The sequence below is a fragment of the Rutilus rutilus genome (assembly GCF_951802725.1).
Source record: "Rutilus rutilus genome assembly, chromosome: 18".
NCBI lineage: Eukaryota > Metazoa > Chordata > Actinopteri > Cypriniformes > Leuciscidae > Rutilus > Rutilus rutilus.
Window position 1 is genome coordinate 5,194,878 of NC_140231.1, and position 21,621 is coordinate 5,216,498.

At 39.3% G+C, this 21,621-nt stretch overlaps 1 protein-coding gene across 2 annotated transcripts in view; it reads left to right on the forward strand.

Moving 5' to 3' along the window:
• The first annotated feature begins 405 nt into the window (after positions 1-405).
• cpeb4b (cytoplasmic polyadenylation element binding protein 4b) overlaps positions 406-21,621 on the forward strand; it is a 32,725-nt gene continuing 11,509 nt past the window's right edge. For both annotated transcript variants that reach the window (XM_084387577.1, XM_084387578.1), the window contains exons 1-3: positions 406-831; positions 2,389-3,547; positions 17,930-18,020. In XM_084387577.1, the coding sequence (XP_084243703.1) occupies positions 2,441-3,547; positions 17,930-18,020 (1,198 nt within the window). In that variant the 5' untranslated portion in view covers positions 406-831; positions 2,389-2,440. The remainder of the gene's footprint in view (positions 832-2,388; positions 3,548-17,929; positions 18,021-21,621) is intronic.

Consider the following 21,621-nt stretch of genomic DNA (forward strand, 5'->3'; position numbering starts at 1 on the left):
TACCAGTGACTTAAGAAAGGGGACACACACATTTGCACAAGCTACAGTATTCTGACACCAGGGGGACAGGAGAAATCATGAGGATACTTGCATTTAAACATATTGCAGATGGTGATGCAAATACATACAAATACACAAAATAATCCCTAATAGGCTTATTGACCTTATAGGGCGGAGATTTCGAGGCATAGGCTATGACCTTAAAGGGAAGACACATATTTATGAATCGCATTCAAATGAGGAAAAAGTGGGCGGGAATAACTTGCGTTCTGACCAATTAAATTCCTTGTTCTCAACCGGCGTGGGCGGAACAGACGGCTTGTGAGGTTCCCGTGGGCGTGGTCTGACGCAATGGAGGCGGGGCTTTAGCCGGAAGTGTGTGTGGACTGGGTCTCCTTGTCATTTGGCTTCAGTAGATTGGAGAGGAAAAGGACAGCAGCGGCAGCACAGCGAAGGGAATAGAAGTGCGCTGGTGGAAAAAAAAAAAAATTACAAAAAATAATACAGAGAAACAAAAATCCAACAATGAAAAGGACGCATGAACGCTTTGTAGTTCACCAGTAACTAAACTAGTCTTTGTATATTGAAGTCAATGACGTAGAATCGTCTACGCAAGTGATTTAAAGGTTAGCAGCTGGCTAAAGCGAGACAGGGATGTGTCATTGAGAAGGCAGGACACGTCAAGACGAGGAAGGGAGAAAACACATAGACACTCTTGACGGATTATAAATATCATAATATCAGGTCACCGGTGTATTCGAGCTTCTGCGTTAAGTTTGCGTTGTGATATCTGGAACGAGTCCTCAGTCATCGCTCGGATCAGCCACCAAGGTGAAAAATGAATTTATTTATTGTCTTTGTGAACGTATTTATGATCAATCCCTAATATTACATGTGTGTTGTGGCTTTATATGTGTTAAATCGTGCAGTATTGTGCGTATTGTAGCTCGCGAGCAGAAGACGTCATCATTTTTCTGATCGAGCGTTCGTTCGTTAAAAAGGGAAGAACCTTTTTTTCCCTCAGATGATATTTAATTTATAATAACAGATGAGGTGATTTGTCGTGTAAGCTACCTGACTGTGTTATTTTTGCGTCAGAAAAACACGGTCGAGTCGGCCTTTCGCTTGATATGAAGCCTTTTAGCAGTTCCTGTTGAATAAGCCGGTAGCCTGTTAGCTGTTAGCTGAAGATGAGACGTCACGAATCTATAATTAGAGCCCGAGAGACCTTTATAACTTGTGTTATAGCCAGTATGGCATACACCGTCAACATCGTCGAGGAATTAATGATATGACACGATCATCAAATATACCTTTACTGTCAGTACTTGTGGCAGAGTGCCACATAGTCTCTCACCAAAGGGTGTCCTCAGTGTTTCCACACTATTATAAATAAAGACCCTTTAACATCCATGCAACGTTTCCATCCATTCCACAAAAAGGTTCTTTATAGTGGACAAAGGTTCTTAAGATTATATAAAGTGTTCTTCACACTAAGAAAATGATGGTTAATAACTGTTCTCTGAATGGTTCTTTTGGGAACCAAATATGGTTCTTCAATGGCATCACTGTGAAAACCCCCTTTGGAGACTTTGGGTGTGTTCACACTTCTTGGCATGTTTGTTTCGGTTAAAACACGAACCCTGATGCAATAGTGCGGTTCATTTGAATCAGTGTGCCATCCGAACCCCGGTGCGCACCAAACAAGTGGACCGAGACCCCTGAAAAGATGGGTCTCCCAAACGAACTCTGGTGCGGTTCGAATGATATATGAATGCAACATGGACCAAAGACATGTAAACGAACCAATAAGGGACGTGATGCCACAAGATGCGACCCTAAACCGGTGTGTTCTCATCATATTCATGATGTTGCCCATCACAGTTGGGTTCAGGCATCAGAACCCCGTCTCCTCGCAGCAGATCTTCGTTTGGGTGTGACGGAGGGATTCCTCCCACTATTTTGACTACTTTACACATTTTATAAGCTGTTCACGAGTTAACCGAGCTGGTTAAAATACCACCATATGTAGGCTACACATACTACACTTACAACGAGTGCACACAAAACATTGTTTTGGACGTTCGGTAAGTTCAGTCGCGAAATATAGGCTATGTCATAAAAGCCGGCCAATTAGGTTGTAAACGTATCCATATGCCTTTAGGCTCAGTATCTTTAGCTTCGGTGTTAAAAATGCCGCCAAAAATGAACGCTAAGCGGACCAGAACTACATTTTTTTTTTTGGTCCGGACCAAACGTACCAAGTGAAGTGTGAACACACCCTTTATTTTTGCCAATAAACACACCCTTTATTAGTGTGTCATGAATTATGTTGTACAACTTGCGTCATGGAGTATTTTAACCATGGATATGCATTTTTTTTTTTAGGGCATAGGAAGCAAGAATAACTGTTGGAGCCAGGTTGAACTGGAGAACATAAATGGGGGATTACGGGTTTGGAGTCTTAGTGCAGAACAACACTGGCAACAAGTCTGCTTTCCCAGTACGAATCCACCCTCACCTGCAACCCCCACACCACCACCAAAATGCGACCGCCAGCCCTGCCGCTTTCATAAACAGCACCCCGGCTGGGAACGGCACCAACACCGGTTCGACATGGCTATTCCCGGCAGCCGGCGCTCACAGCAACATGCAAGATGAAATCCTGGGCTCGGAAAAGCCCAAAGTCCAGCAGCAGGAGCTGCAAGAGACCCAAGAGAAACAACAACAGCTCTCGCCCGGACACCAGGAGAGTGGCATCATCTCCGAGCTGGAAAAGGCTCGCGCTGAAGAGATTAAGGTGGAGAGTGGGTCATCCGACGGGACCAACGGCAAGGAGAAGCTTCGTTTGGATTCCCCCGTGTTGACGCCCTTTGACTATCAGGAGCCTTCGGGACTGGGAACGGCTGCCCAATCCAGCACCTCCTCCTCCCTGACCAGTTTCAACAACTGGTCAGCTGCTATCCCCCCCACTCCTTCCACCATCATCAATGAGGACATCAGCTTCTTCAACCCGGCGGCCTCCGCCAACAACGGCCCGCTGCTGTTCCAGAATTTCTCCCACCATGTTAGCCCGGGCTTCGGAGGCAACTTCTCCCCTCAGATCGGTCCAATCTCCCAGCACCACCCCCCCCACCCCCACTTCCAGCACCCCCACAGCCAGCACCAGCAGCATCGGCGTTCCCCGGCCAGTCCTCACCAGCCCCCGTTCCCGCACCGCAACGCCCCCTTCGGCCAGCTGCCGCATCTCTCCAACAGCCTGAGCAAGCCTCCCTCCCCGTGGGGCAGCTACCAGAGCCCCTCGCCCTCTCCCTCCTCCACCTCCTGGAGCCCGGGTGGGGGTTACGGCGGGTGGGGGGGGTCCCAGGGACGCGAGTATCGCAGAGGCCTGAATGGAGGCATGACGCCTCTCAACTCCATCTCCCCGCTGAAGAAGACCTTCCCCAACAACCACATGCCCCAGCAGAAGTACTCCCGCACCAGTCCTGGATTCAACCCTAAGTCCTGGATGGATGACAGCAGGAGCGAGAACATCTTCCCTTTCCAGGTGTGTGTAATATTGACATGATAATGATGATGATGATGATGATGATATGCCTCAAAAATAGGTATATAACCGATATATTGGCCTGGCTGATAAAGGCCCCGTTCAGCAGTCAACATTTGAAGTGGATCAAAAAAGGTCATCAAAGTTGTCCTAAGACAAGAAGTCATGTATAACTTTGAAAGATTTTGATCCACTTCAAATGTTGACCGCTGTATAACAATACATTATTCTTCATTCAGTTCTGTGCATTAGACTCGTTATATTTTGACTAGTTATCAATGGCCGATCGTTTTCGGCGGCCGATATTTCGGTGCTTCCCTATCAAAAAGGTAGGGAAACTCCAACATGATGAACTGTACTCGATCTGTCTATCTGTGAGCTGGATACAAGAACGTGCAAGTACAACCTGTAGTTTTCAGGAAAGCCCTAGAGCTGACAAAATACCACCTTTTCTGACAAACTCAAGATGTCTTGGTTCAGGTAACGTAAAGACAGAGTACACATTGTTCATTTACATGCACTACTGACATTGCAACAATACAAAGCTGGTTGTACATCGGAAATTTCAGCAAAATTTTACATGCGAAAATAGGTCATTTGTCAATAGCATCACGGCACTTTCAAACCGAGCAGCTGTTTGTTGGTCAAAGCGGCGAATTTGCATGACCAGCTTGAACATGAGCGAAACGTCACGTTCACGTGGATTCTGGCTGTATTTTGCATTGTATCGAGCAACATTAAATGTGACCAGGGAAATCCACACCACAACTATACCGATAATAACGACAAAGAGGAACGACGTAGTTCAGATCGCTTTCAGAAGGATTTTTTTTTTTTTCAATAAAAACACTGACAGCCAATCAGAATCCACACGACTTTAAAGAGCTCGAACATTTAAAGTGGCAGACCGCACACATTTAAATTAAGCAGTGTTATCATCCGTTGGGTGTGGACACTAATAAAGTTATCGTTCTTGGTGTGAACAGGCCTTAACTGTGCCATAATACTTAATTACAGCTATATAATGCGGATAACTCGTGTATATATAAGATGTTTATATCAAGCTTTACTCTCTATATGAAAGGTGTTGTATGTCTCTGCACTCCCGTTTTGCACACAACGTGTCGCAACTGCTCATTTGCACAAGCTCAGCTCAACTCTCTCACGTTGCCAACAGTCTCTGTTGCTCTTGTTGTCAGAAATCGGCAGTTTACATTGAAAATGAATGATGCCTGGTGGCTTCAAAGCTGCGGTGTCTGTCAGCGCGAACCCCACAAACACATGGATCGTTTTGTGCATTTGCACAGCTCTAATTTGCCTGTTTCTGCTCTCTCATGGCACATTGTGACAAATTCTGCTTGAGTTGGGCCCAAAGCAATATGTGCCAGAGGCTTGGATGACTAACTTTGCTCTGCCTGTTTTGTTTTCCAAACAGCTCTGTGAGATTTTAGTTGCTGACAACAGCTCGAAAATGAAGCGCTGCCTACCGTGACACTGTCTGGGTTAGATTATCATCTTACAAAACGAATAATTGTAATGTACACATTGTCTTTTTGACCCGTTTGATTACATTTGCATAAGCCATTACGTTAATCATAGCACTACGGATTTTAAAATGTCGGCCGACCTGTTTTATTCCTGGTAGTATATTTTTGGCCTTGTGTCATACTTAACTGGAGCTAGATACACGGATGCTATCTCAACAGATCTTAAGATGGGTCAAGGTGGCATACAATACATTAAATATAAAGTTCAATTAATTTATGCTGCAGCAGCTGTAGTACGACGTACTCGTAAGTGTCTATAAGCTGTACTAGAACCACTCCTGTTTATTTAGTGTGTGTGTGTGAAAAGATCCTGGATTTCTATAATTATTTTTTTGTTTCAAACAGAGATTCTCCCACAGTTCTCAACAGACAACTAAACGAAATAACATGTAATTTACTAGAGCTTCTGACAAAATATTAATTGCTGCAGTCTGTTTAAAATGTTTAATTAATCAGAATTAATTATTTTATTTGAGTCAATGAATGACTTGCTCGTTAATACTTCACTTGTTTCAGTACTGGATGAATCAGCGTTTTTGATCAAATCTCTTGAGCGATTCAATGACAAATACATCTAAGAGTCACTTGTCGCCACCTACTGGCGTAACGATGCAATCGCTACAATCGTTATTCGAAGCACTAAGTTACTCTCAAAAGGTGATTTTGATCTACTTTGATCACTTCCATTGACGTGTTTATATCTGAACTATAAACTTTTATTCTAGTACTTCTGTGATTATGAATATTTGTAACAGAGAAATAAGACATAGATAATAGACGGAGAATGAGGGGAATGAGATTGTGTGGGTGTTTGAATCAAGATTGCAATCTTTTAACGATTAATCATGCAGCTCTAATACTTTGGCATAGAGCTGGCTTATATGGTTAACTATATTTGAAACCATTTTTTAGTTTACCTAGGTGTTAACAATAAGATTTTGTGGTTTGTACAATCAATTAACACTGTTTTTTGTCATTTTTTACAAGATGGACAAAATTTGTCACCAAAAAAGTCATTGGGTTTAACCACTGGTTTGAAAGTTAAAAACTGATTTGACATTAATGTTGAGATAGTATATAGTGTGTACCACAGAAGAAATATTAAATACAATTATCACTGATCTCATAAATGTAATCATTTATTGGACTACTCCAACATATTCAAGTAAAACATTGCACAGGGAAAGGAGAAAAAGAGCCTTATCTGCTTTATATTTGTATTATTGTAGTTCCTTTTAGTTATTAAAAACAATATTATTCCATTTAAATATTTACTATATCGGTTTTACCGAATGACCTTTTGACACTTCAAAATCTTTAAAATACCTTTATATGTAGTAAAATATAATTAAAACCTTTTGGATTCAGTAAAAGAGATCAAGTTGTACTATCTTACATACTTTGGATGTTATATATTTGTTTTTTTTATTATTATTAAGGCCTTTGGACAAAAAAAATGTCACGTCACGTCATTGACCCATATATATGTATGTGTACATACATACATACATACATACATACATATAAATAAACATACATACATGCATACATATAAACATACATGCATATAAATATAGTCATTGCTAAAGGGTGTTGTTAGGCATTGCCTTTATTAAAAGGTAAATTCTCAATTGTCTGAAAGTATACATATCTTTTTTTTTCCTTTTCTTTTTTTAAAGCATAATTATATCAAGCAAATTAATAGTGTCATCCTTCCCCTAAAAGATATAGTCCCTGTGGATTGAGTCCTGAGCCTGTTCCCCTCTCTGCTGTCTTGTCACTTTCTGTCTCTATTGAACAAAAATAAATGAATAATAAAAAATTAAAAAGATATAACAAATTTGCTATGCAAAAAAATATAAGCAAAACTTGTTAATTGGTTTAAAATGGCAAGTTCCCTTACTATATCCGGTGACAAACTGTAATGGATCTAATGGGACATTAAGTCATTTTACAGTAGAATACTGTTAAACGCACAGACTTTGGAAGTAAAAATGAAGTCATCTTCTAATTTACAGTGAAAAAATGTAAACTGATTTTCCCAAAGATTTCTTAAGTGAGACTTTCCATATGATGCCATTTTGTTAAAACAAATATGTTTCTTGTTATTTTTTGTTTATCATTTATTTACATTATCTTATGTTGTTTAATTAATGTGCATTGCATTATTTTAGTGAATAACTACAGAGCGGTTATTAATGTAGCCTATTATACAGAATACTAGTGTGTAATGATGTTACAATATCAGTGAATGAAACATTTTTTTTTTTTACCGTGAAAGTGAGTTAAAACCTAAAATGTTGTAGTGGTGAAAATGATTGAAGATATCAGAATTCTGTTAAATTTGAGCATGTTGTTGTAATTTTCACGTGACCTGGGCTAGTCCTTGTATCTTCTGCTGCATTCACGTCCTCCTGGGAAGCTCTTAATTATGAGAGGGGAAGCTGTAATTACGACATTGTGCGTTCAAATCACTTTGGTCTGAACTATGCACCTTTTCTACAATAAATACAGCAAGATTTTTAACTCTACTTTCTAACAAAATGATTTCTAAAGAATGCACATCAAGAGTGTCTGCATTTAATTTATGAATCCATTTACTTTGTGGTGGCATTCATGTGCATTCAACTCGTAAATTCGATCTTTCTTGAGCGCATCAGTGCCTCTTGAGTTTCATTTCATATTTAGTGTTATAGTAAGCAGTAGCTATGTTTCCATAAACCTATTTTTATGTGCATTTTGGGATATTGCATAAAAACCTCTGGATGAAAACACCAAGATGCGCATAAATAAATAAAAAAACTCTCGAAAAACTGCTGGGTTGTTTCAACCCATGTTTGGGTCACATATGGACAACCAACCATTTATTTAATTTTAAGTAAATTTTTAAACCCAATGCTTGGCAATTATATATATATATTTTTTTACATTTTTAAATCCAACGGTTGGTTTATTTATTTATTTATTTATTTAATTTTTTAAACCCAATGGTTTGTTTAATTTAGCAAAATTTTAAAACCCAATGGTTGGGTTTGTCCATATGTGACCCAAACATATGTGGTTGAAACAACCCAGCATTTTTCTATAGTGCATACGTTAAATTGAGTCTGATAATTATTTTTATTTTTTTCTATTTGTCCAATAAGAAAACATGCTCATAAACTATGATGGAAACACATGCCAGAACTGTCTTACATGACGGCGTTCCCAAACAGCAGGCATTCGAATGCAAGATAACATGATCGTGTTTCGTGTCATTTATTATACGAAAATGAATATATTAGGGCCGTCACTTTACATTCAAAAATCGATTGCACAATCAACCAACACAAGTTTCGAAAACGAAAATAGGGAATCGATTTTAACGGCTTCTCTCGGAGCGCGTCCAGCTCGTCACGATACGCCCACAGCGAACGCGCGTCACACAGCGACTGCAGGCTCTGACAAACACACACTCGAGAATGTTGCACTCCTGTTTGTCATTGTGCACGAAACTTCACGCCAATAAATCATCAGAAATATTGCTGACTTGTGCGCGTCTCAAGCGCCGTCTTCACGTTCGTCCTAATGCCTGTTAGTTGTCCGTGGATTTGCCTATATTTGGCATTTAAAATGGAAACGTCTTTAGACATGGAAAATCAATTTACAATCGATTCAATGAACACTTATGTCTCAAAAATCGAACAGGATTTTTTCACAAAAGTGACGGCCCTAGAATATATACAATGGCTTCTCCTACTGCAACTTCCATTTTTCGAATTGATATGCAACAAATTATCAGGAAGTGACGATTTTGTTCTCTTCGGCTCGCTGGATGGTGCTTTATTCGCAAATGTTTTATGCGATATTCCCATTTTGCGCGTTAATTGATGATGTTGCGAGTTAAAGGAGCCGTATGTAAGATTGTGGCCAAAACTGGTAATGCAATCACTTTCAAATGACTATAGAGCGGTGTATCAACCCCCCCCCTGACTCGAGGTTGCCAGATAGGCTGCAGGATCCAGCAGGAACGTAGGCTGCTACGTAGCTGTGGTAACTAGAGCAGAGCTGGCAACCCCGATGCCGAAACACTACTGACTTCGTGATTGGTAGATAGGTGGAGGGTGGGACTTCAGGCCAAAACACAAGATATCAACATCAGTTGAGGGCTGCAACTTCACTTTTTAAATGACAATATCCTGGCCGGACTACCGTTGTCAGTGATGTAAGTATTTGAAATGAACATGATTTCTTAATGTCTAGTGACATATCAGGGCCATTTTATGATTAATTGAAATACATTTCTTACATACAGCTCCTTTAAATTCGCAAATTTGGATGGAAACATGGCCACTGTCAATTCTCTGGGCCATCAGTCCTCATTTGTGTCAGTGCATCCTCATTTTCGCTTGATTCCCGGGAACAGGTGCCTTCCAGATCCTCTTATCGAGGTGTTTGTGCGCAGAGCTCATCCTCTGGTGTAGAGACTCGGGTCAGGCTGCAGTTTGGTGATCTAGATGTGTTCTGTTCTTTGTAAAACCAACAAACTAAAGGTATTCGATAGCACTTGGAACCTGTGGCTTCCACCGCTGAGAACAGGCAGCTCTTATTCGCAGCTATTTGCTCCAGCTGGTTGAGGACGTGATGTGATTCCCAGCACTGCATAATGTCGCTGGAAGTTTCCACAGGCACTGTGTACTCTCAGCCAAGAATATCTGATGTTTGGTGTGAAAGCAAAGGCTGTCTCCGGAGGGGGGTCAGGACACACACACACACACACACACACACACACTGACAGACTCACACATGAACAGGCGCTGCCGAGATGTGTAATTAAGCAGTTACTCTGAGAGAAAATGAGAAATGGGACATGCAATGCATGATGGTGGAGATGGATATTGTGACAAGGTTAGATGATTGAAGACACTGTAAAGAAAACAGAAAAACAAATATGGCTGTTCGTTGGAAAGTGTGTCTTTTTTTTTTTAATCCAATTGGGCTGTTATATTCCCAAGGCTCAATTAGCGATCAAGCTGACATGGAGACATTCTAAAGCTGTTTGTTTTATTTGCAAGGCCAGCTTCTGATTGGCTATTGTCATGGGGCGCAGGTGCCCACGGCAAATACTCATCTGTCGCTCGGCTAGGGTTAGTCAAGGATTTGACTGTGCGGTCGCCTAATGTGACACACTTTACATTTTACACTCCATGCAAATCATTCTCACATAGCCTACTTTTTTATCGCGTTTTTGCCTTTCTAGCTTAATTCTGTCACATTAGATGCAGATTTGTGTTACAGTAATACGTATGGTGTGTTTGTTAGGGCACTATGCAATGGGTCAGCCAGGTCTTTTGCTTTGTGTGTTCTAGCCATCATCTTAACTCTCTGTAATCTTCTTTAAAGTCTCCTATGATTGTGTTGGGCTTCAGGCTAGCCTCAGCACGGACATCCGCTCCACAGTTCATGAAACCGCCTCTGTTCTTGGTGGTCTTTGTGGTGTGATACTAAGAAAGTGTTTTTTGGTTTTAGACGCGGTTAAATGGTTAGCTCACCCAAAAATTTAAATTCTGTCATTCAGAATCTGTTCAACCAGAACTCGTTTTTGCATTGCTTTTCCATTGTTTTTCTATGTAAACCTGCACAAGATGGACGCCATATGATTGGAGTGCTATATTCCCTGGTCAATGTATGTGCTTTCGTTGAAGGATCAATACCAGCGGGACGTTTTATTTTGCATTGAACTGGAAAAAAAGTAGTGCATTTGAAATTTTTTATAAATTGGAAGAGTAACCTTAAAACAGAGTTAATTTGATCAGTCAAGCAATATGTTACATGGCATATGTATTATTATTATTTTTCTCAGTTCAACAGGGCTCTAGACTTACGTTTGAGAGCAGTAGCACCAGTGCCACCAAGTTATACAGATGGTGGCACCAGCACCTGACTTGGTAGCACCAAAAATAATTATTAATTATTAATTATATAAAATGTAAGTATTACATGTTTGTTTGTTTGTTGGAAATGCACATTTGACAGTTGCAGTATCTTGAGCTTGAGATGCGGATGTACATTTATTTTTATTAACAAAAACCTTAAAAATTAATAGCCTAAATTGTTTAGGATAAAATCGAAATATTCTTTTAGAATTCTACTCTTATTAAAATTGGTCTTCCATCATATCATGCATTTGTAGATCATAACCACACATAGCATCTCACTACCATGATAGCTTAAACACATTTAGTATGATTTATATATCTTATATACAAAAAACTGTGATTACATTCCATTGCTACTTAAATACATGTCTATGTTATCATTTTGATATTATACAATTAATTATGGTTATCCCACATTTCTGCCACAAAACCATGGTTACAGTTAGTGTTACTACAGTAAATTCATGGTAAATGTTGGTGATTTGTGGATTTTGTTCAATACGATACACTTGTGTCACGGTTCGGTACGTTTTCGATACAGCAAAAAGAAAGAAATGCCAGAGAATTTTTCTTTTTTCTTTTTTTTTTATTAAAACTAACATAATAAAGTGTGATTTTGTTTATTTATTTTTTACTTTGAGCAATGATGGAGCTATAATAGACTCTTCTTAGGAGCATATAAAACAGCTCCTTGGAAAAAATGAAATTTAGCCTAATATTGTAGTAGTTATAAACAAAGGTCTATTTTTAGTTCAGATTAACATTTGAGGGCAGCAATTTTATTCATAATGTCAAAATAAAACCAAAGTAATGTTACTTGAAAGCATTATAGCCTACTATTCCTGCCAAACTTCCATGGTTGCAGTTAGTGTTACTACAGTAAATCCATGGTAAATGTTGCAGATCTGTGGACACTGGATAGTTCATTCATGGCACAATGTTTCTTCCTCGCTTCCACGCGCTGTTTGATCCGTTACTAACTGAGAAATGTGAATGTTTCTCACTAGATCTCGCAGCGATGTTATTACTTAAGTGGCGAATTCAAATGATTTCTTTACTGGATCTCTTAGCGCTGTGATCAAGATCGGCTCGCGCTGCTTTGGTCCAAACTGATAAACGGTCCGTCAACCACACAATAACGAGTAGCTCAGTTTCGTTCCGCTTACATTACGTTTGCCATTTGATGTTGGACAATGTTGTGGTCGCGCCAGCGTCTCTTACTTTATGAGCGCGCTTGCCACGCGCGACCCGCCTACATTTGAAATAACTAAATTTTGGTCGGCAGGAAAAATAGTCCAACGAACCGTTCGGTTTGAAAATGCGTACCGAACACCGAACCGAAAGCCTCGTACCGAACGGTTCAATACGAATACGTGTACCATTACACCCCTAGTCTTGACACAATGTTTCCCCTGTTTTCAGCATCCGTGTTGTTAAAGTCAGCAGTGTTTCATCTGGCTTTAGTGGAGCAGAGACATTACTGGTGTGATTAGGAGAACTCGAATGCTTCTCACTGGATCTCACAGCACTGTTCAGTGATCGAGACCGGTCAGCAAGTGAACGCATTCGCTCTAGCTCATCTAGTCTTTTGAGCCGAGCTGATGAACGGTCCGTGTGGCACGGTTCAATTCGTGTAGCGCTGTTTCGTTTGGTGAAAAAAGGTCACAAATGAGACCATTTAGTCGCAGTCTAGAGCCCTGTACAAATAAATAGGCTTCTGTTGATGGCCTATGGTTTTAGACTAAACTGCTTTAAAGGACAACTAACAATTACATCTGTCATCGTTTACTCAGTCACGTTGTTCCAAAACCAATAATGTTTTCTTAATTTTCAAAACTCAAACCTGAGAGATTTCTGTCCTTTCAATGAAATTCCAGGTAAACCAACCTGGGATTTCTTTGCTTTATATGATGAACAGATTTAATTTAGGCTTATATATATATAGCCTATATGTCGATCATGGTTTAGATCTTAATAAAAGCTTAGCCTAAATTTAATCTGCTAATCTTAAGTGATCGAATGTCTTCACAAGACTTGGATGAAGCTGCTTGATTCATATGGATTTGTTATACGACACGTTTTATGACCTTTTTGGATCTTCTAAGTTTTGGTTACCTGGACTTTAGGTGGAGGGAAATAAACCTCGGGTTTCATTAAAATATCTTAATTTATGTTTTGTGGGTTTAGAACAACATGAGGGCGGGTAAATGACTGAATTTTCATTCTTGGCTGAACTATCCCTTTAATTTTTCATATTTACCTTCAACTCTGAGTTCTGAAATTGTATGTATTTATTTATTTATTTATTGGAATGCTGCTGTAGTCATTTCTCCAAAGTTCTCCAATGGGAAAAGGTCTACGATTGGGATATGACCATGACGCTCATGGTTATATGACCATCTATCTGACCGAGAGCTCTTTCTACACTTTAATTACTTTATCAGCGGAGTCAGTTGCGCTCCCCTGTGGAAAGTTTCCATACCCCCTGCCTTCCCAACCGTGCGGAAAGGCCGGATTAATAGGCTTTAGAGTGATTTGATGTGGAAGGCTTTGAAATACCTTTTGCTGCAACATAAAAAACAATGTCAAGCCTTTGCCGCTCACTCTCCCCGTCTCCCCTTTTCATTAGTTTAGCCGTGACATTTCAGATTAATGTCGTTCCTAAAATCACCCGTAACATGCCACACTTAATCACTCACATCAGGGCGTTCCATCAAGGTCCCTTTCTGAAAAGCTCACAGCAGACTTTTTCCATATCGCTTGAACTATGATGACCTGAAAACATGCCCCTGGTGGGTAAAGGCCTTTGAGTCAGCAAGCCCTGTGCACAGTCTAATTATAGTTAAACCCGAAATAGCTCTCGCGTTAAGGAGTGGGACGTGCTTATTAACACCCTTTTAATAAGACATGGTGTATAGAATGCAGTTTTTTTTTTTTTTTTTTTCAATGGCGGCTTCAATGGGGTTGGTTCTTCATCAAAGGGCTCTCAGCAGAATGCACTGTGCAGTTATTCTGAATTCGGCCTTTGGCCCGCTCTCGTGTTCAGCATCAGCGCGTTAGTGGCATAAGTGCCCTGCGTGAGCACACGGGCTCTCTAAGCTGAGGGGGATGAGTGGTGCTCTGAAGGTCCCAGCGGTTGCCAGATCTGACTGAGCACGAGCAGATTGTGCCGTTAATCACGGCACCAGCCAGTTCAGATGGAAGCTGCGTTATGTTGGAGATCAGGTACAACACGTTGGCTATTTATATAAATAGCCGGCTGAACCCGGTGGCATTGTATATGTAGCAGTGAGCAGGTTTCTTGTGTTTAAAACGTTGATAAAGGTGTTAAAGCCAACAACAGCAGTTTTGAAAACCTTACTGTATTATTATTTTACAGTAAAATACCGTTAAATTTACAGTTTTTGGATGCCAAAAAGAACAAATCATTGAATAATTTACAGTGAAAAAACGTAAATTGACATTCCCACAATTCCCTGCTTCACAGGGAAGATTTTGCTTCACATTTGATGTATTTTTGTTGAAATAACTATTTTTCTTCATAGTTTTTTTTTTATCTGTTATGTACATTACTGTTTTATGTTACACTTAATTTTGTTAAATTAATGTTTATTGCATTTCATGCGTGTTACCATGATGGTGTTTAGTGTTTGTATGAATGACACTGCAGTTTCTATATATTATCATTAACTTTCTCGGCTCGTGGAAAAGCTGCTTGTGATGAGCTTTGATTCATCATGTGACTCTAATCACCACTGTGGTTGTCAGTGTATTACAATGGTACAAAACCGATATTAGTACTTCAATACGTCGGTAAATTAACATTATATCAGATTATGAAATTGTTTTTTTTTACTGTAAATTTAAGTTGAGTCTGTAAAACCTAAAATGTTGCTACCGTATTTTTTACGGTAAATTTATGACAACCACAGCTGCCGTTATTTTACTGTAAATTTAGCAGATTTTTTTTTTTTTTTTTTTTTTACAGTGTTGAATTCTAAATGGGCTATGGGTTGTTTTAGACCTGAATCACACTATGCAAGAATGGGAATACAAAGCATGATTCCACATATAATGCTGGCATTCATAGCAACTGCAGCTTCCGTTGTGGACATTAACATGTAGTGGACTTTGTGGAGAATAACATCGAAAGGCTGGAATAGGCTTTTAAAATCTGGACTGGTTTTAAAGCACTATGCGTCATATACTCGCCGACTTTGTTAATGGTTATAGAGGAAAAACTTGACATCATACACTAAACGACTGAGGATTACTCACTACCAGACCTTCAAGTCATCACGAACACAACAAACTCGCGTAGAAACATGTACCTCTTTGCATGACAATGTGATTTTAAAATTGAAATCAAAATATATATCTTTTTTTGTTGTCCTCCAACTGAATAAAATCATAGTCTGAAGCAAAACAAATTTTGAAAGTTTGTGGCGTGCCCATTATAGACTTTTGGCAACTATAGTCGACACGTCCAGACTGCAGATCGGGGCAAAAACCTGGGCTAAAGTGAAGTCATAGAGTGTTGTGTATAGGAGCTTTAAGGGACCCTTCACACAGAAAAGGTTTCTGCATTCAACTATGCTTTTTTTAAATAGTTTTTCTATATTTACATTGAAGGATGTGTCAGAGTCTCGTGTGTGACACAGTGATCTAAAAATGCAGCGCTCCCATTAAAGTAGTTCCATCTTTTTCTAAAAACACGTCTAGACCTTGTTTTTTTCCCCATTCCACTGCCCTGCCCTGGGGAACTTCTCGTTCAAATGGATAGTTCACAAAAACTGAAGATTCTGTCATTTTACCCTCATGTCATGTGAAACCGGTTTGGAAAAGTCTGTTTTTGAAGCCCCGTTTGACTTTCATTGAAAGGACAAAATTGTCTTTAACAGCAGAAAGTGAGTCATGCAGATTTTGAACCATATGAGTGTGAGTAATTGATGACAGAATCTTCAGTTTTGAGTGATTTATTCCATTATTGGCGCTAGGGATGCTAACGATTAATCGAGCGTAATCAACGTAATAATTGAATCAATAAAACTTCTCAATCGTCGATTAAGCAAGGTCATGCACGTGTGTGCTGCTCAACCACGAAACACGAAAAACGTGTGTTTGGGACCATTAGAGTTGCACCTTTATTGACTAGGCCTATATGTTTGCGTACATTCACAACCTTTTGTTTTGTGCAAATGTAAGTTGTAATATGGTGTTAATTTTGTGTAGGCCTATATTTATCTGATTTACTTCCTATAGGATGCATTTGGTTAAGAATTAACGAGGCATAAAGCATGTCAATAACTATGATTGGGAGTGTCGTATTACATAACATTTATAAAGAAAACAATATTGTAAAAATTCGTTGTGAATCCTTTTCAGCGTGTTGCTCCAGGAAGAGCACGCAACTAGTTCAAGTTCACTTGTGCATTCGCGTCATTTTGTGCTGTAACCATTTTTAATATTATGTTTATTTTGTATATGTCTGATAAATCTCATATAGAATGCGTTTCGTTGAGTTAAATAACCCGCTAGCAAAGGGCTTCAGTTTACCGGTGTACATTCAGCGCTTCAGCATTCGCAGCTCGAACAGCAATGCATGACCAATAATAACTAAGATTGGGACTGTCATATTACATATCATTATAAAGAGAGCACTATTGCAATAAATCGTTGTGAATTCATTGGGTTTAGTTGCAGTGTTTCTGCGTGTTGCTCCAGGAAAAGCACGTCCACAACAAGGGTTACACATTCTGACTAGCACGCATTTGAGGCGGCATTGGTGACACGTATTAGTCGTTATATTTGATTATTAAATAATGAAATGATCAAACACATCGAATCATTTTACAATCGTACTAGCCCTTTATTTAGACTTTCAACCCTTTTTGCTTGCTTAAATCATGCTGTTGGCTATATGCCACTGCAGTGTTAAGGCTAACGATTAATTGATTAATGGGAATTTGTGTAAATTGGCATCCCTAATTGGCCGTAGACATTTGAAGGGAACTCTGTCACCCCTTTACGTGCGGAGGTTTGTTACTCTAATGCTTTGGTCATGCGTTTGCGTCTGTGTTGACGTAGTTGCATAGAATTGTCTTTCTGACCTTCAAAAAACAGGAAGACCTAGATTCTGTTATTGTTTGCTTTTGGTGGACAATAGAAAGACAAATCTTGAGTCTGAGGTGTGTTTAATATAAGTCTCGGTTTTGAGACCTCTGATCCCAGTTTAAGACGCATGATTGTGCTGAATCATGAGGTAAATCCATTTAAAGTCATCGTTGATTTACCTTGTTCAACAGGCTAATGTCAGATGCAACTGGCTATTTTGATCTAGGTAAGAATATTCCTGAACCTGTGTTTTTTTTTTTTTAGGTTCTGTATGAGCCATTTGTCATGTAAATAGCTAATCCCAGGCTTTATCTCTTTGTTAAAGATGGCTTTCTCCCTTTTAAATATGATTGTGCGCATGGTTTGAGTTGTTAACATTGTCTGTCGGTCATTGTAACCCAACCTTATAAACCCAGAGGAACCGTCAAGTGGAATCTTCTTTGCTAGTGTTTTTTTTTTTTATCAAGCCGCTGTGCTTTCTCAGCCAGTTTTTCAACCTTTGTGTTTATAAGTCATGTCAATCATTAGACTTGCCGTACAGACATTAGCCACATGATCTAGGGGTCAAGTGAGTAGTGAGCACCAAATTGGATTTATACTTTGGTCTAGAGCCTCTGTTGAGCCTTTTTCTTTGTGACTTGCTTTCAACAGGATATAGTTCTTTGAGAGGAACAAAAGCACAACAGCTTGAACTCTATTGTAGATGAAAGGGATACTCCCGCAGAGCTGAGGGATATGAGAAATGCCATCGTAGTTGTGTGTGTGTTTTTCTTGATACCCATCCTCCTTTTCTCCCCTCACAGGATCGTCCCCGTTCATTCGATGGCTTTAACATGCATTCTCTGGAGAACTCTCTGATTGACATCATGAGGGCTGAGCAAGACACTCTGAAAGGTAAGATAAGAGTCCACGAAAGGAGATTGTGTGTCAAAGTACCGTATTGATGTCCAAAAACCTTTGTCCTGCTCACGTGGTTTAAGTTGCATTGCTCTCTCTGTACTCAAATGGAAGCTGTAGCTGGCTTGTCCTCCAGTGAGGGGTCGTTCACACAGTTGGGTTTCTGCTTTTCTTTTTCTATGCAAACATGCACTAAACAAATGTTTGCCCCATTGTGGTCGCATAGTACTTCTTTTGAAGACTTGCGCAAAATGACATAGCTTTCAAGAAACGTTCAACTTTTTACTCAGTAAAAAGTTGTAGTCGGGCGTAGTCAGTCTTCCAGCGGGAAAGTTGCGCCGGCGCATCGAAACCGGAAGCTGACGAAACCATTGTCTAGTGTGAATAGGTGTTCGTGTGTGTATTTAAATGCAAAGATTATGTGTTAAGTGAATGGATTATCTGTTTATTATTAATAGATATGTATATATATGGGAATGGATTATTATTGATTATCAAATAGATGAAGTATTTGTAGTAAATGTTATATGTTCCGGAAAATGGTGTGGCCCAAAAAGGGGGCGGGTTTAAGACGAGGCCAAACCTGAAGTCAGGACTTGTTTACCAAGTCGATGCAAAAGTGCTACGGTAGTGCCTCGAGCAAATACCAAACCCTTTAGTGTACTGTGGATACCTGTTTTTGCCTGTATATCGTTTTGTTGGAGTATTTTCTGGTTTATTTTTCCCTTTTGTTGTTTCTTTGGTACTTTGTGATTTTTTTTTGTTGTTGTTGTTGTTTTGTTATTTTTGTGGGCACTTGTGTATATATATATTCTCCACTGTGGACAAACCTCTCTGACACTGCTTATAAATTCCACCTTGTGCGAGTGCGCCATCATTTCTACATCCATTTCTCCCCGAAGGCAAGCTGGTGGGCTCGTCTTCATCACAATCCGCAAACGTTCAGCCGCATATAGATCAAAACTGCCGAACGTCACAGAGAAATACGTCAAAACGGTGGAAGCTTTAGGGGTTTTGAAGGATCATCGTTCTGAATCCGATTCTGGCAAAGTCTTTGACGAAAACATTATTTTCTCAGCTTTTTGTTGGAAATCATATGTTGATTTGATGGAGCTCCAGTTCTGTGACCAGTGTTCCATTTTATTTATTTATTCATTTGGTTATTGCATCATTTATTCATTTGGTTATTGCATCACTTTCATATTCTTCTTTTACGGCAGCGGAAAACGGATCGCAAAGCAGTCCTGGAGGCTTCACCTTTGATATCAGTTGTAAATGCATTCAAACAGCAGTTAATGAGCCCATGACGTTATTCCAAGCGTGTATTAGAGCATGTTCTGGAGCAGACAGTGGATCTAATCTTTTTTTATGGTCACTGCTGGCTTCAGCCGCTTGTTATTTCCCAATTGAGCAGAATGGGATTACAATGAAAAAAAATAATAAGCGAACGGGCATTAAAACGTTTCCTTTTTGTCTTTGGAGACTTGTTACCTTTGTGCTCTGCAGTGGCATTTTCTACCCTGTGTTTTCTTGCGTACTTAGGTAGATTTCTTTACCAACAGATGTGGTGATAAATTTTTTGGTGTGAAGAGTGAGCAGCTGTAAAAAGCAGCCCATTAGTGCTGAATCATTGCACGCCCACATACGCACGCACATACACACAAACAGAGCAAAAAGAGAGATAAAGCTCTGTGTTGACCTGCAAACAGTGTGTGTGTGTAACGCTGAAGCTGCACTGTTCTTCATAAACACATCAGCCTGCTTTCAGGACATGGGGAGTTTGTGAATTGTAAACTTGTACATCGTTGGCGGTATTTTGAAGGGAACTGTTACATTTTGGTTTATTTTTACGTGCAGTTTTTTTCCTTTTTTTTCTTTTCATAAATGGTAATAAGAACACCTGCAATAACGTGAAATCAAATGTGACCCCATTTTCTTTCTTATTTAACATCACTGGTCTGATTGTGTATGTGCACGCTATTCTGTAAATGAAAATATGAAAAACAAGGACTATTTTAAGTCTTTATATTTAACTGCACATTGTCATATGAACCGTCAGTCTGTAATTTTCCTAATTAAAGTTTCGCAGCTCTGAGAGTTCAGTAAGTGAGTCAGATGTTGATTCAGAAACTGCTCTGACGGGTTCAGCGAGTTCATTCAGTGAACAATTCATCAGGCTGATTTAACACATGATGAGTTTGTGGGTGCCGTCGAATGATTCACCGTAGAAATCGACTCATAAAAATCATTTGATTGTGAATCAGATTGTTCTTTTTGCTTGTTTTTGCCTACAGCCTTCAAGGACAACTTGGTTCGGTTGTTTTCTTCCCATTTCAGTCAGTCTCTTTTGTCTCATCACATTCGGCTCAGACTGTAAGCTCGCAGCTCAGGTCAAATATAATTTAGTTTGTTGTGGCACTGCAGATTCATGGTGTTTCAGGATTGACCTCCACAATCAACTTGAATTCAGGCCTGCTTCTGTTCTGGTGGTTTCCATCAAATTCTTGATGCATAAAGTCCTCTGCCATTTTTATTTTTCTCATTGAAGATCACAACAAATCATGTTACTGAAGTAAAAATTGGATGCAAATGCCATTTCATGACTTTAAACGGGAGCATTTGATGTCATATTTTGTATTTTTACACTTTTTGACCATGCTTAATGCTACCCCCCCCCAAATGCAGTTAACACACTGTGGATAGGGTGACCACCATCAAACACACCAAATGTGGGACGATTACTAAGTTTGTGTGGGACAATGTGGGACATGTTACCAACACCAAAACATTACCTGAAACGGTTATATAATGTCTATCTAACTTAATAAAAACATTTATATTCTGCCTTTCAGCTGATAAAAGTTCTTTGTTCTTTAGTCCCTTCCAGAAAACACCATCACATCACATGTCTTTATTTTACATGTCATTTAAATTCAACATCACCGAGCCCAAAGGCAGCGGCATCATGCAGATAACTGTTTTTGAAACCGTTCTGACCTTCAAAATAAACAATGAACAAATAAAATATAAAACAACATGAAATTAGATCATTGACAGTCTTATATATTAAGAATATATTAAACCAAAAACTCATATTTTTAGAAAGGATGTGAATTAAAACAACCAGAGCAGGCAACAAGTTGATCAATTCTGTTAAATTACAATTTTTAATTGACTGAATTATCCATTTATTGTTTTCTGACAGGGAACCTCCACATTTTGATTGACAGCCGTCACAACCTACTAGTGTCTGTGTTTACTCCTTTCTTATCAACCATTGGATAGGATTTAAAAAACGGCTGTTGTACTTGTACTTCTGACGAAGCGCTGTTAAATATAGGTGAAAAACTACGCTGCAAAAATAAATAAATAAAATGCTTTCTTAAAAAGGCAAAAGAACACATGCACGTTTTCTTAATATGATAATTACAAACCAACAGACTGATGAAAATGCGGGACATTTTCTCAATATGCGACGTGCGGTACAGCGCAAAGCGGGACGGGTGGTCACCCTAACTGTGGATTTTTTTTAACACACACAATGAAATCTCTGTTGGATGGTTTCTTGAATCAAAACTGCTCTCTCTCTCATAAATTG